This window comes from Oncorhynchus tshawytscha, unplaced genomic scaffold, assembly GCF_018296145.1.
Source record: "Oncorhynchus tshawytscha isolate Ot180627B unplaced genomic scaffold, Otsh_v2.0 Un_scaffold_6196_pilon_pilon, whole genome shotgun sequence".
Taxonomy (NCBI): domain Eukaryota; kingdom Metazoa; phylum Chordata; class Actinopteri; order Salmoniformes; family Salmonidae; genus Oncorhynchus; species Oncorhynchus tshawytscha.
In genome coordinates, this window is record NW_024609747.1 from 50,126 (window position 1) to 65,328 (window position 15,203).

General features: G+C 47.8%; 1 protein-coding gene across 1 annotated transcript in view; it reads right to left on the bottom strand.

Moving 5' to 3' along the window:
* slco3a1b (solute carrier organic anion transporter family member 3A1b) overlaps positions 1–15,203 on the bottom strand; it is a 44,919-nt gene that overhangs the window by 11,339 nt on the left and 18,377 nt on the right. The window contains exons 3-6 of the mRNA XM_042317526.1: positions 9,119–9,217; positions 2,615–2,887; positions 2,274–2,438; positions 1,538–1,736 (exon numbers count right to left, since the gene is read on the bottom strand). Coding sequence (XP_042173460.1) covers positions 1,538–1,736; positions 2,274–2,438; positions 2,615–2,887; positions 9,119–9,217 — 736 coding nt within the window. The remainder of the gene's footprint in view (positions 1–1,537; positions 1,737–2,273; positions 2,439–2,614; positions 2,888–9,118; positions 9,218–15,203) is intronic.

Consider the following 15,203-nt stretch of genomic DNA (forward strand, 5'->3'; position numbering starts at 1 on the left):
CTGAAAAGATGTGGCATGGGCCCTCAGACCCTCAAAAAGTTATACAGCTGCACCATTGAGAGCATTTTGACTGGCTGCATTACCGCCTGGTATAGCAACTGCTCGGCATCTTACCACTAGGTGCAACTCAGGGTAGTGTCCAATACTTCACTGGGGCCTAACTCCCTGCCATTCAGGACCTCTAGACAAGATGGTGTCAGAGAAAGGCCCGAAAAATGGTCAAGGACTCCAGCAACCCAAGCCATATAGACTGTTTTCTCTGCTACCGCACGGCAAGCGGTACCGGAGCCAGCCACCCAAGCCATATAGACTGTTCTCTTTGCTAAGCGGTACTGGAGCCAGCTACCCAAGCCATTTAGACTGTTCTCTCTGCTAAGCGGTACCGGAGCCAGCTACCCAAGCCATATAGACTGTTCTCTCTGCTAAGCGGTACCGGAGCCAGCTACCCAAGACATATAGACTGTTCTCTATGCTAAGCGGTACCGGAGCCAGCCACCCAAGTCATATAGACTGTTATCAATGCTACCGCACGGCAAGCGGTACCGGAGCCAGCCACCCAAACCATATAGACTGTTATCAATGCTACCGCACGGCAAGCGGTACCGGAGCCAGCCACCCAAGCTATATAGACTGTTATCAATGCTATCGCACGGCAAGCGGTACCGGAGCCAGCCACCCAAACCATATAGACTGTTCTCTCTGCTAAGCGGTACCGGAGCCAGCCACCCAAGTCATATAGACTGTTATCAATGCTATCGCACGGCAAGCGGTACCGGAGCCAGCCACCCAAGCCATATAGACTGTTCTCTCTGCTAAGCGGTACGGGAGCCAGCCACCCAAGCCATATAGACTGTTCTCTCTGCTAAGCGGTACCGGAGCCAGCCACCCAAACCATATAGACTGTTCTCTCTGCTAAGCGGTACCGGAGCCAGCCACCCAAGTCATATAGACTGTTATCAATGCTATCGCACGGCAAGCGGTACCGGAGCCAGCCACCCAAACCATATAGACTGTTCTCTCTGCTAAGCGGTACGGGAGCCAGCCACCCAAGCCATATTATTACCTGGTACTTCCTTTACATCGCCTCGTTATTACCTGGTACTCCCTGTATATAGCCATGTTATTACCTGGTACTTCCTGTATATAGCCATGTTATTACCTGGTACTTCCTGTATATAGCCATGTTATTACCTGGTACTTCCTGTATATAACCATGTTATTACCTGGTACTCCCTGTATATAACCATGTTATTACCTGGTACTCCCTGTATATAACCATGTTATTACCTGGTACTTCCTTTACATCGCCTCGTTATTTTTAAAATTGTTTTCCTTTTATATTTAGAAAATATTTGTCTTCATTTTTAACTGCACTGTTGGGAATGGGCTCGTAAGTAAGCATTTCACTGTAAATCTACACCTTTTGTATTCTGCACATGTGGCCAATAAAATGTTATTAGATGTCCTGTAGTTGAAGGTGAGGAACAACTTGGTAACACTGTTGAACGCGCTAACAGTGATACGGTAGGCTACTCACGCATTGCCGTAGGCAACAGTCACCCCGGCGACAGGGCCGGTGTCACAGCCGAGGAAGAGGAAGGAGACATAACAGGCGGTGGAGACGAGGTTGACCCCCATGGCCATACGGATGGCCCCTAACGCTGACAGGTCTAACTTCTTCACCAAGAGACCACCCAGGAAGATACCCAGACACGCACACGGAATGGCTGTCATACCTATGGAGGAAGGGAGGGAGAGGACAGGGGTTATGGTTGGAAGGATAGAGGACAGTGTTAGGACCAGGGTTAGGGAGAGACAGAGGACAGTGTTAGGACCAGGGTTAGGGAGAGACAGAGGACAGGGGTTATGGTTGGAAGGATAGAGGACAGTGTTAGGACCAGGGTTAGGGAGAGACAGAGGACAGTGTTAGGACCAGGGTTAGGGAGAGACAGAGGACAGTGTTAGGACCAGGGGTTAGGGAGAGACAGAGGACAGTGTTAGGACCAGGGTTAGGGAGAGACAGAGGACAGTGTTAGGACCAGGGTTAGGGAGAGACAGAGGACAGTGTTAGGACCAGGGTTAGGGAGAGATAGAGGACAGTGTTAGGACCAGGGTTAGGGAGAGACAGAGGACAGAGAGGAGTGTGTGTGAGAAGGGGCCAATAACAAACACTGTGAATGAAGAAAGGAAAGGCCACAGGGTCATTGAAAACCACTATAGAAGTCCAGTGTTTTATTATGCTCTGGTTTGGATGTAGTGATTAGCATTTTCACCTAGCAGCTGATTGGCTGAGGAAGTGGTGAGGTTGAACTGCTGTTCCATGTACTTCCCTAGGAAGGTGGCGAAGCCTGCAACCACAGCGATCTCCATACACGCAGCCAGCGAGATGCAGGTAAACACAGGGTTGGACAGGAGGTGCTTGGTCACCTTGGGGATGACTGCAAAGGGGTGGGGGGGTGATTGAAACTGTGTACATCACAACATAATATCTTGTATGTATTTGACATGTGTACCATATCCATTAACACCAGTCTGTTAATAAACAGAGAAGCAGACCTCTCCCCTGACCAACATCGCTGACATTACCATATTATTCTATGACAGTAGATCTCACCTCTCATGTGCTCGCAGCAGGTCAGTCCACTATTGGCCTGGAAGCCATGGATCACCCCATTAGTGGGCTTGTTCCCCTCGTAATCCCTGGACAGGGAGGGGGGCAACATGGCCTGTTCACTCTCCCCCCCACTGTCCACATCCTGCTCATTCAGGGACTGGGGGAAGCCGAACATGAAGAGGGAGGAGATGAAGAGTAAGGCACCGCAGAGCAAGAAGCCACCCCACCACGCACCAATCCACCTGGGGTCGTCAGGGCCGATGTCCAGCTTACCTAGCAACACAGGTAGAAAACACCAAGTTAAACACATATAACACAGTCAGGATACCAGGTTAAACACATATAACACAGTCAGGATACCAGGTTAATATAACACAGTCAGGATACCAGGTTAAACACATATAACACAGTCAGGATACCAGGTTAATATAACACAGTCAGGATACCAGGTTAATATAACACAGTCAGGATACCAGGTTAAACACATATAACACAGTCAGGATACCAGGTTAATATAACACAGTAGGGATACCAGGGGGGTTATAACACAGTCAAGATACCAGGGGGGCATATAACACAGTCAGGATACCAGGTTAATATAACACAGTAGGGATACCAGGGGGGTATAACACAGTCAGGATACCAGGGGGGCATATAACACAGTCAGGATACCAGGGGAACACATATAACACAGTAGGGATAGCAGGGGGAACACATATAACACAGTAGGGATACCAGGTTAATATAACACAGTAGGGATACCAGGGGGCATATAACACAGTAGGGATACCAGGTTAATATAACACAGTAGGGATACCAGGGGGGGCATATAACACAGTCAGGATACCAGGTTAATATAACACAGTAGGGATACCAGGAGGGGGGCATATAACACAGTCAGGATACCAGGGGGGACATAACACAGTAGGGATACCAGGGGAACACATATAACATAGTAGGGATACCAGGGGGAACATATAACACAGTCAGGATACCAGGTTAATATAACACAGTCAGGATACCAGGTTAATATAACACAGTCAGGATACCAGGTTAATATAACACAGTCAGGATACCAGGTTAAACACATATAACACGGTCAGGATACCAGGGGGACATAAAACACAGTAGGGATACCAGGGGGAACATATAACACAGTCAGGATACCAGGTTAATATAACACAGTCAGGATACCAGGTTAAACACATATAACACAGTAGGGATACCAGGGGGAACATATAACACAGTAGGGATACCAGGGGGAACATATAACACAGTAGGGATACCAGGGGGAGACATAAACACAGTAGGGATACCAGGGGGAACATATAACACAGTAGAGATACCAGGGGAACACATATAACATAGTAGGGATACCAGGGGGGAACATATAACACAGTCAGGATACCAGGTTAATATAACACAGTCAGGATACCAGGTTAATATAACACAGTCAGGATACCAGGTTAAACACATATAACACAGTAGGGATACCAGGTTAATATAACACAGTCAGGATACCAGGGGGGGAGACATAAAACACAGTAGGGATACCAGGGGGAGACATAAAACACAGTAGGGATACCAGGGGGAACATATAACACAGTAGAGATACCAGGGGGAACATATAACACAGTAGGGATACCAGGGGGGGGAGACATAAAACACAGTAGGGATACCAGGGGGAACACATATAACACAGTAGGGATACCAGGGGGAACACTGGCTGAATCCCCTCTGACTTCAAAATGTCCTGAGTCACCCCCCTCCTCAAGAAACCAACACTCAACAACTAAACAGACTACAAACTACAAAAACAAACAAACAAACTACAGACCTGCATTCCTTCTTCCTATAAAACTACAGACCTGCATTCCTTCTTCCTATAAAACTACAGACCTGCATTCCTTCTTCCTATAAAACTACAGACCTGCATTCCTTCTTCCTATAAAACTACAGACCTGCATTCCTTCTTCCTATAAAACTACAGACCTGCATTCCTTCTTCCTATAAAACTACAGACCTGCATTCCTTCTTCCTATAAAACTACAGACCTGCATTCCTTCTTCCTATAAAACTACAGACCTGCATTCGTTATTTTCCGGTAAGTGGGGCAGACGTGGATCCTCTCTACGTTCCTACCAGGTGACGTGGATCCTCTCTACGTTCCTACCAGGTGACGTGGATCCTCTCTACGCTTCTACCAGGTGATGTGGATCCTCTCTACGCTCCTACCAGGTGACGTGGTTCCTCTCTACGCTCCTACCAGGTGACGTGGATCCTCTCTACGCTCCTACCAGGTGACGTGGATCCTCTCTACGCTCCTACCAGGTGACGTGGATCCTCTCTACGCTTCTACCAGGTGACGTGGATCCTCTCTACGCTCCTACCAGGTGACGTGGATCCTCTCTACGCTTCTACCAGGTGACGTGGATCCTCTCTACGCTCCTACCAGGTGACGTGGATCCTCTCTACGCTCCTACCAGGTGACGTGGATCCTCTCTACGCTCCTACCAGGTGACGTGGATCCTCTCTAAGTTCCTACCAGGTGACGTGGATCCTCTCTACATTCCTACCAGTTGACGTGGATCTTCTCTACGCTCCTACCAGGTGACGTGGATCCGCTCTATGCTCCTACCAGGTGACGTGGAACCTCTCTACGCTCCTACCAGGTGACGTGGATCCTCTCTACGCTCCTACCAGGTGACGTGGATCCTCTCTACGCTCCTACCAGGTGACGTGGAACTTCTCTACGCTCCTACCAGGTGATGTGGATCCACTCTACGCTCCTACCAGGTGACGTGGATCATCTCTACGATCCTACCAGGTGTCGTGGATCCTCTCTAAGTTCCTAGCAGGTGACGTGGATCCTCTCTACGTTCCTACCAGGTGATGTGGATCCACTCTACGCTCCTACCAGGTGATGTGGATCCACTCTACGCTCCTACCAGGTGACGTGGATCCTCTCTAAGTTCCTAGCAGGTGACGTGGATCCTCTCTACGTTCCTACCAGGTGACGTGGTTCCTCTCTACGCTCCTACCAGGTGACGTGGATCCTCTCTACGCTCCTACCAGGTGACGTGGATCCTCTCTACGCTCCTACCAGGTGACGTGGATCCTCTCTACATTCCTACCAGGTGACGTGGAGAGGATCTATGTCTGTACCACGTACTCTCACTACTAGTGTCCCCCAGGGCTCGGTTCTAGGCCCTCTCTATAGACCAAGTCACTGGTCATATCCTCACATGGTCTCTCCTATCACTGCTATGAGGATGGACCTCTCCGCTTCTCTCTATAGACCAAGTCACTCAGCTCTGTCATATCCTCACATGGTCTCTCCTATCACTGCTATGAGGATGGACCTCTCCGCTTCTCTCTATAGACCAAGTCACTCAGCTCTGTCATATCCTCACATGGTCTCTCCTATCACTGCTATGAGGATGGACCTCTCCTCTCTATAGACCAAGTCACTCAGCTCATATCACTGCTATGAAGGGTTAGGACACTCAACTACTTTTCTCCTTCCCCCTTCTGACACCCAGGTGGCAACACGCATCTCTGCGTGCCTGGCAGATATCTCAGCTTGGATGTCGGCCCACCACCTCAAGCTCAACCTTGACAAGACAGAGCTGCTCTTCATCACAGAGAAGGCCTGTCCACTCAAAGACCTCTCCATCATGGTTGACAACTCCACACTGTCACCCTCCCAGAGTGCAAAGAGCCTTGGCGTGACCCTGGACAACACCTTCTCATTCTCTGCAAACATCAAAGCAGTGACTCCTGCAGATTCATGCTGTACAACATCCGTAGAGTACGACCCCCCCTCACACAGGAAGTGGCGCAGGTCCTAATCCAGGAACTTGTCATCTCCCTTCTGGACTACTGCAACTCGCTGTTGGCTGGGCTGCTCGCTTTTGCTATCAAACCCCTGCAACTTATCCAGAATTCCAGTTGACGCTCGCATCCACTACCAGACCATGGTGCTTACCTACAGAACAGCCAGAGGAACTGTCCCTCCCTACCTTCAGGCTATGATCAAACCCTACACCAACCCATCCACTACCAGACCATGGTGTTTACCTACAGAACAGCCAGAGGAACTGTCCCTCCCTACCTTCAGGCTATGATCAAACCCTACACCAACCCATCCACTACCAGACCATGGTGTTTACCTACAGAACAGCCAGAGGAACTGTCCCTCCCTACCTTCAGGCTATGATCAAACCCTACACCAACCCATCCACTACCAGACCATGGTGTTTACCTACAGAACAGCCAGAGGAACTGTCCCTCCCTACCTTCAGGCTATGATCAAACCCTACACCAACCCATCCACTACCAGACCATGGTGTTTACCTACAGAACAGCCAGAGGAACTGTCCCTCCCTACCTTTAGGCTATGATCATACACCACCCATCCACTACCAGACCATGGTGTTTACCTACAGAACAGCCAGGAACTGTCCCTCCCTACCTTCAGGCTATGATCAAACCCTACACCAACCCATCCACTACCAGACCTGTACAGAACAGCCAGAGGAACTGTCCCTCCCTACCTTCAGGCTATGATCAAACCCTACACCAACCCATCCACTACCAGACCATGGTGTTTACCTACAGAACAGCCAGAGGAACTGTCCCTCCCTACCTTCAGGCTATGATCAAACCCTACACCAACCCATCCACTACCAGACCATGGTGTTTACCTACAGAACAGCCAGAGGAACTGTCCCGGCTCTGGTCAAACCCTACACCAACCCATCCACTACCAGACCATGGTGCTTACCTACAGAACAGCCAGAGGAACTGTCCCTCCCTACCTTCAGGCTATGATCAAACCCTACACCAACCCATCCACTACCAGACCATGGTGTTTACCTACAGAACAGCCAGAGGAACTGTCCCTCCCTACCTTCAGGCTATGATCAAACCCTACACCAACCCATCCACTACCAGACCATGGTGCTTACCTACAGAACAGCCAGAGGAACTGTACACCAACCCATCCACTACCTTCAGGCTATGCTATGATCAAACCCTACACCAACCCATCCACTACCAGACCATGGTGTTTACCTACAGAACAGCCAGAGGAACTGTCCCTCCCTACCTTCAGGCTATGATCAAACCCTACACCAACCCATCCACTACCAGACCATGGTGTTTACCTACAGAACAGCCAGAGGAACTGTCCCTCCCTACCTTCAGGCTATGATCAAACCCTACACCAACCCATCCACTACCAGACCATGGTGTTTACCTACAGAACAGCCAGAGGAACTGTCCCTCCCTACCTTCAGGCTATGATCAAACCCTACACCAACCCATCCACTACCAGACCATGGTGTTTACCTACAGAACAGCCAGAGGAACTGTCCCTCCCTACCTTCAGGCTCTGGTCAAACCCTACACCAACCCATCCACTACCAGACCATGGTGTTTACCTACAGAACAGCAAGAGGAACTGTCCCTCCCTACCTTCAGGCTATGATCAAACCCTACACCAACCCATCCACTACCAGACCATGGTGTTTACCTACAGAACAGCCAGAGGAACTGTCCCTCCCTACCTTCAGGCTATGATCAAACCCTACACCAGGAGACTCCAGGGGAAACAAAGATTATATATATATACAGCAGAGACTCCAGAGGGAACAAAGATTATATATATACACAGTAGAGACTCCAGGGGGAACAAAGATCATATATAGAGATTATATATATACACAGTAGAGACTCCAGGGGGAACAAAGATTATATATATACACAGTAGAGACTCCAGAGGGAACACAGATTATATATATACACAGGAGACTCCAGGGGGAACAAAGATTATATATATACACAGGAGACTCCAGGGGGAACAAAGATTATATATACACACGGTAGAGACTCCAGGGGGAACAAAGATTATATATACACACAGTAGAGACTCCAGGGGGAACAAAGATTATATATATACACAGTAGAGACTCCAGAGGGAACAAAGATTATATATATACACAGTAGAGACTCCAGGGGGAACAAAGATTATATATATACACAGCAGAGACTCCAGGGGGAAGAAATATAACACTGTTTTTGTCACACAGCAGTAGAAACCAAGGAAAAGAGAGACACAGTGCTACATATGGTGGAGAATGCAGCCAGAAGTTGTAGTGTATATTGTACCATATTGTTGTCTGAATGGGAGAGATACCCAGTAGGCTATGCTTGCATGTGTGTTAAACATGTTTTGACACAGGGATCACTTCCATATACTTCAAATGATCAAGACATCGCAGTACACTGCCACATTACTGTATTAAAGACATGGACAGGGTTGGGATCAATTCCATTTCAATTCCAGTCAATATTAGGGAGTACACTGAAATTCCTATTCCAATTCTATTCAACACTTTTTCAATTGGGAACATTTGGAATTTGGTCTCCTTTTGGAATTGAGTGGAATTGATGTAGAATTGACACCAACTCTGGACATATTACTAGGTAACAGGTACTGACTTGTGTCGATGAAGACAGCGTCCACATAGACTTTGGTGCAGAGGGATCCTAATATGAAGCCACAGGCTGGGCCAAACACCAGCGTGGAAAATACTATACCTAAAGAGAAACACAGACAGGACACTTTAATACTAACATCCACAACGTCAAAAAGACACTTCTCATTGGTAAGGACATGTTTAGACAGATTTATACGAAGGCAAATGTAACCTTAAATAACTTTCCAGTGAAGTCAGAAAAATATACCTTCCCTCTTTTTATACAATTGGACGACTGTATGCTGCAATATGTCACTTTTAGGAGCAACCCGGCCAAATGCACAGAACTGGGAGTTATAGATCCGTCATTCGCATTGAAAGCAAGTCTAAGAAGCGGTAGATCTGTTCTATGTGCGCTATTTCTATGCTGCCTGTTCTGAAGTGTAGTTATTGTATCTTTTACTTGTGGTTTTGGACACCAGCTTCAAACAGATGAAAATACAACATTCTTGGTTCTGGAGAATATCACAGCGATTTAGATGGTACAGTGATTCTCTACACTAGGCCTGCTTGTTTTGTCACATGAACTGAAAATAGATGAACTATTAGAATTTTAGCAACCAGGAAATGGCAGAGTGATTTCTACATAGCATCTTTAAAAGTTAGTTATTTTAAGAAATATAAATATTTTCAGTTCTAAGCCACAAGAGGGCGGCAGTACACTGCACATATCTCTCTGACCAGGACCCTTAACACGTTGCCACTACCCTGCATATCTCTCTGACCAGGACCCTTAACACGTTGCCACTACCCTGCATATCTCTCTGACCAGGACCCTTAACACGTTGCCACTACCCTGCATATCTTTCTGACCAGGACCCTGTTGTCATCAGATCCCTGACAGCACATCATCACAACTTACAGTTAGTTATCCTTCAGGTCCTGTTGTCATCAGATCCCTGACAGCTCAGCATCAAGATGAGAGGGCCAGGGAGAACCTTAGAGAACATCTCCTGATAAAATCATTGGCCACTCTAACCGATGGATCACTAGTCACTTTATTAACCCCACTTTAATAATGATGTTTACACATCTTGCACTACTCATCCCAGATGTATATACTGTATTTTATACCTTCCAGTTCCAGCTGACAGAACCTTCCAGTTCCAGCTGACAGAACCTTCCAGTTCCAGCTGACAGAACCTTCCAGGTACAGCTGACAGAACCTTCCAGGTACAGCTGACAGAACCTTCCAGTTCCAGCAGAAAGAACCTTCCAGTTCCAGCAGACAGAACCTTCCAGTTCCAGCTGACAGAACCTTCCAGTTCCAGCAGACAGAACCTTCCAGTTCCAGCTGACAGAACCTTCCAGGTACAGCTGACAGAACCTTCCAGGTACAGCTGACAGAACCTTCCAGTTCCAGCTGACAGAACCTTCCAGTTCCAGCTGACAGAACCTTCTAGTTCCAGCTGACAGAACCTTCCAGTTCCAGCTGACAGAACCTTCCAGGTACAGCTGACAGAACCTTCCAGTTCCAGCTGACAGAACCTTCCAGTTCCAGCTGACAGAACCTTCCAGTTCCAGCTGACAGAACCTTCCAGTTCCAGCTGACAGAACCTTCCAGTTCCAGCTGACAGAACCTTCCAGTTCCAGCTGACAGAACCTTCCAGTTCCAGCTGTCCCCTGACCCTCACTTCTTCTTTTTTTTTTTTATTTACCTTTATTTAACCAGGTAGGCAAGTTGAGAACAAGTTCTCATTTACAATTGCGACCTGGCCAAGATAAAGCAAAGCAGTTCGACAGATACAACGACACAGAGTTACACATGGAGTAAAACAAACATACAGTCAATAATACAGTATAAACAAGTCTATATACAATGTGAGCAAATGAGGTGAGAAGGGAGGTAAAGGCAAAAAAGGCCATGGTGGCAAAGTAAATACAATATAGCAAGTAAAACACTGGAATGGTAGTTTTGCAATGGAAGAATGTGCAACGTAGAAATAAAAATAATGGGGTGCAAAGGAGCAAAATAAATAAATAAATTAAAATTAAATACAGTTGGGAAAGAGGTAGTTGTTTGGGCTAAATTATAGGTGGGCTATGTACAGGTGCAGTAATCTGTGAGCTGCTCTGACAGTTGGTGCTTAAAGCTAGTGAGGGAGATAAGTGTTTCCAGTTTCAGAGATTTTTGTAGTTCGTTCCAGTCATTGGCAGCAGAGAACTGGAAGGAGAGGCGGCCAAAGAAAGAATTGGTTTTGGGGGTGACTAGAGAGATATACCTGCTGGAGCGTGTGCTACAGGTGGGAGATGCTATGGTGACCAGCGAGCTGAGATAAGGGGGGACTTTGCCTAGCAGGGTCTTGTAGATGACATGGAGCCAGTGGGTTTGGCTACGAGTATGAAGCGAGGGCCAGCCAACGAGAGCGTACAGGTCGCAATGGTGGGTAGTATATGGGGCTTTGGTGACAAAACGGATTGCACTGTGATAGACTGCATCCAATTTGTTGAGTAGGGTATTGGAGGCTATTTTGTAAATGACATCGCCAAAGTCGAGGATTGGTAGGATGGTCAGTTTTACAAGGGTATGTTTGGCAGCATGAGTGAAGGATGCTTTGTTGCGAAATAGGAAGCCAATTCTAGATTTAACTTTGGATTGGAGATGTTTGATATGGGTCTGGAAAGAGAGTTTACAGTCTAACCAGACACCTAAGTATTTGTAGTTGTCCACGTATTCTAAGTCAGAGCCGTCCAGAGTAGTGATGTTGGACAGGCGGGTAGGTGCAGGTAGCGATCGGTTGAAGAGCATGCATTTAGTTTAACTTGTATTTAAGAGCAATTGGAGGCCACGGAAGGAGAGTTGTATGGCATTGAAGCTTGCCCGGAGGGTTGTTAACACAGTGTCCAAAGAAGGGCCGGAAGTATACAGAATGGTGTCGGGTTCTTCTCTCCTCACAAACACATGAGCTTTGAACAGGGCCTTTGAGGCAGGCTCGGTTTATGTCATGGATACAGTCAGGGATACGGCTGGGTACAGGACAGAGATAGGCAGGGTAGCAGTGGGTACAGGCTGGGTACAGGACAGAGATAGGCAGGGTAGCAGTGGGTACAGGCTGGGTACAGGACAGAGAGAGGCTGGGTAGCAGTGGGTACAGGCTGGGTACAGGACAGAGAGAGGCTGGGTAGCAGTGGGTACAGGCTGGGTACAGGACAGAGAGAGGCTGGGTAGCAGTGGGTACAGGCTGGGTACAGGACAGAGAGAGGCTGGGTAGCAGTGGGTACAGGCTGGGTACAGGACAGAGAGAGGCTGGGTAGCAGTGGGTACAGGCTGGGTACAGGACAAAGAGAGGCTGGGTAGCAGTGGGTACAGGCTGGGTACAGGACAGAGAGAGGCTGGGTAGCAGTGGGTACAGGCTGGGTACAGGACAGAGAGAGGCTGGGTAGCAGTGGGTACAGGCTGGGTACAGGACAAAGAGAGGCTGGGTAGCAGTGGGTACAGGCTGGGTACAGGACAGAGAGAGGCTGGGTAGCAGTGGGTACAGGCTGAGTACAGGACAGAGAGAGACTGGGTAGCAGTGGGTACAGGCTGGGTACAGGACAGAGAGAGGCTGGGTAGCAGTGGGTACAGGCTGGGTACAGGACAGAGAGAGGCTGGGTAGCAGTGGGTACAGGCTGGGTACAGGACAGAGAGAGGCTGGGTAGCAGTGGTTAGTGGCTAGCTGTAGGACACAGTATTGTAATACATGGGGGATGGGCTAGCTGTAGGACACCGTATTGTCATACAAGGGGAAAGAAATGGTCTGACCTTAAACTGAAAGGGAAAGAAATGGTCTGACCTTAAACTGTAGGGGAAAGAAATGGTCTGACCTTAAACTGTAGGGGAAAGAAATGGTCTGACCTTAAACTGTAGGGGAAAAGAATAGCCATTACATAACCAGCAGGCAAATCACTTACGTCAAGTCTAGACTCTGAGTAGAGAAGATCATTTCAACGTCAAAGTAAGGTTTTAAGATCAGAATTGAGGGACATACAGCTGATCTCCATCATACTACTGACTGGGGGACATATGGCTGATCTCATCATACTACTGACTGGGGGACATATGGCTGATCTCATCATACTACTGACTGGGGGACATACAGCTGATCTCCATATCATACTACTGACTGGGGACATATGGCTGATCTCATCATACTACTGACTGGGGGACATATGGCTGATCTCATCATACTACTGACTGGGGGACATACAGCTGATCTCCATATCATACTACTGACTGAGGGACATATGGCTGATCTCATCATACTGGGGGACATACAGCTGATCTTCATATCATACTACTAACTGAGGGACATATGGCTGATCTCATCATACTGGGGGACATATGGCTGATCTCATCATACTGGGGGACATATGGCTGATCTCATCATACTACTGACTGAGGGACATACAGCTGATCTCCATATCATACTACTAACTGAGGGACATATGGCTGATCTCATCATACCTGTAACTGAGGGATATATGGCTGATCTCATCATACTACTGACTGGGGGACATATGGCTGATCTCATCATACTACTGACTGGGGGACATATGGCTGATCTCATCATACTACTGACTGGGGGACATATGGCTGATCTCATCATACTACTGACTGGGGGACATATGGCTGATCTCATCATTCTACTGACTGGGGGACATATGGCTGATCTCCATATCATACTACTAACTGAGTGACATATGGCTGATCTCATCATACTACTGACTGAGGGACATATGGCTGATCTCATCATTCTACTGACTGGGGGACATATGGCTGATCTCCATATCATACTACTGACTGGGGGACATACAGCTGATCTCCATATCATACTACTGACTGAGGGACATATGGCTGATCTCATCATACTGGGGGACAAACAGCTGATCTCATCATACTACTGACTGAGGGACATACAGCTGATCTCCATATCATACTACTAACTGAGGGACATATGGCTGATCTCATCATACTACTGACTGAGGGACATATGGCTGATCTCATCATACTACTGACTGAGGGACATACAGCTGATCTCATCATACTACCGACTGGGGGACATATGGCTGATCTCATCATACTACTGACTGGGGGACATATGGCTGATCTCATCATACTACTGACTGAGGGACATACAGCTGATCTCATCATGCTGGGGGACATATGGCTGATCTCTTCATACTACTGACTGAGGGACATACGGCCGATCTCCATATCATACTACTGACTGAGGGACATATGGCTGATCTCCATATCATACTACTGACTGAGGGACATATGGCTGATCTCATCATACTGGGGGTCATACAGCTGATCTCCATATCATACTACTAACTGAGGGACATATGGCTGATCTCATCATACTACTAACTGAGGGACATATGGCTGATCTCATCACACTACTGACTGAGGGACATATGGCTGATCTCCATATCATACTACTGACTGGGGGACATATGGCTGATCTCATCATACTGGGGGTCATACAGCTGATCTCCATATCATACTACTAACTGAGGGACATATGGCTGATCTCATCATACTACTGACTGAGGAGTGTGGTGTCAGGAAAATAACCTCACACTCAACGTCAACAAAACTAAGGAGATGATTGTGGACTTCAGGAAACAGCAGAGGGAACACCCCCCTATCCACATCGATGGAACAGTAGTGGAGAGGGTAGCAAGTTTTAAGTTCCTCGGCATACACATCACAGACCATCTGAATTGGTCCACTCACACAGACAGCATCGTGAAGAAGGCGCAGCAGCGCCTCTTCAACCTCAGGAGGCTGAAGAAATTCGGCTTGTCACCAAAAGCACTCACAAACTTCTACAGATGCACAATTGAGAGCATCCTGGCGGGCTGTATCACCGCCTGGTACGGCAACTGCTCCACCCTCAACCGTAAGGCTCTCCAGAGGGTAGTGAGGTCTGCACAACGCATCACCGGGGGCAAACTACCTGCCCTCCAGGACACCTACACCACCCGATGTTACAGGAAGGCCATAAAGATCATCAAGGACATCAACCACCCGAGCCACTGCCTGTTCACCCCGCTATCAT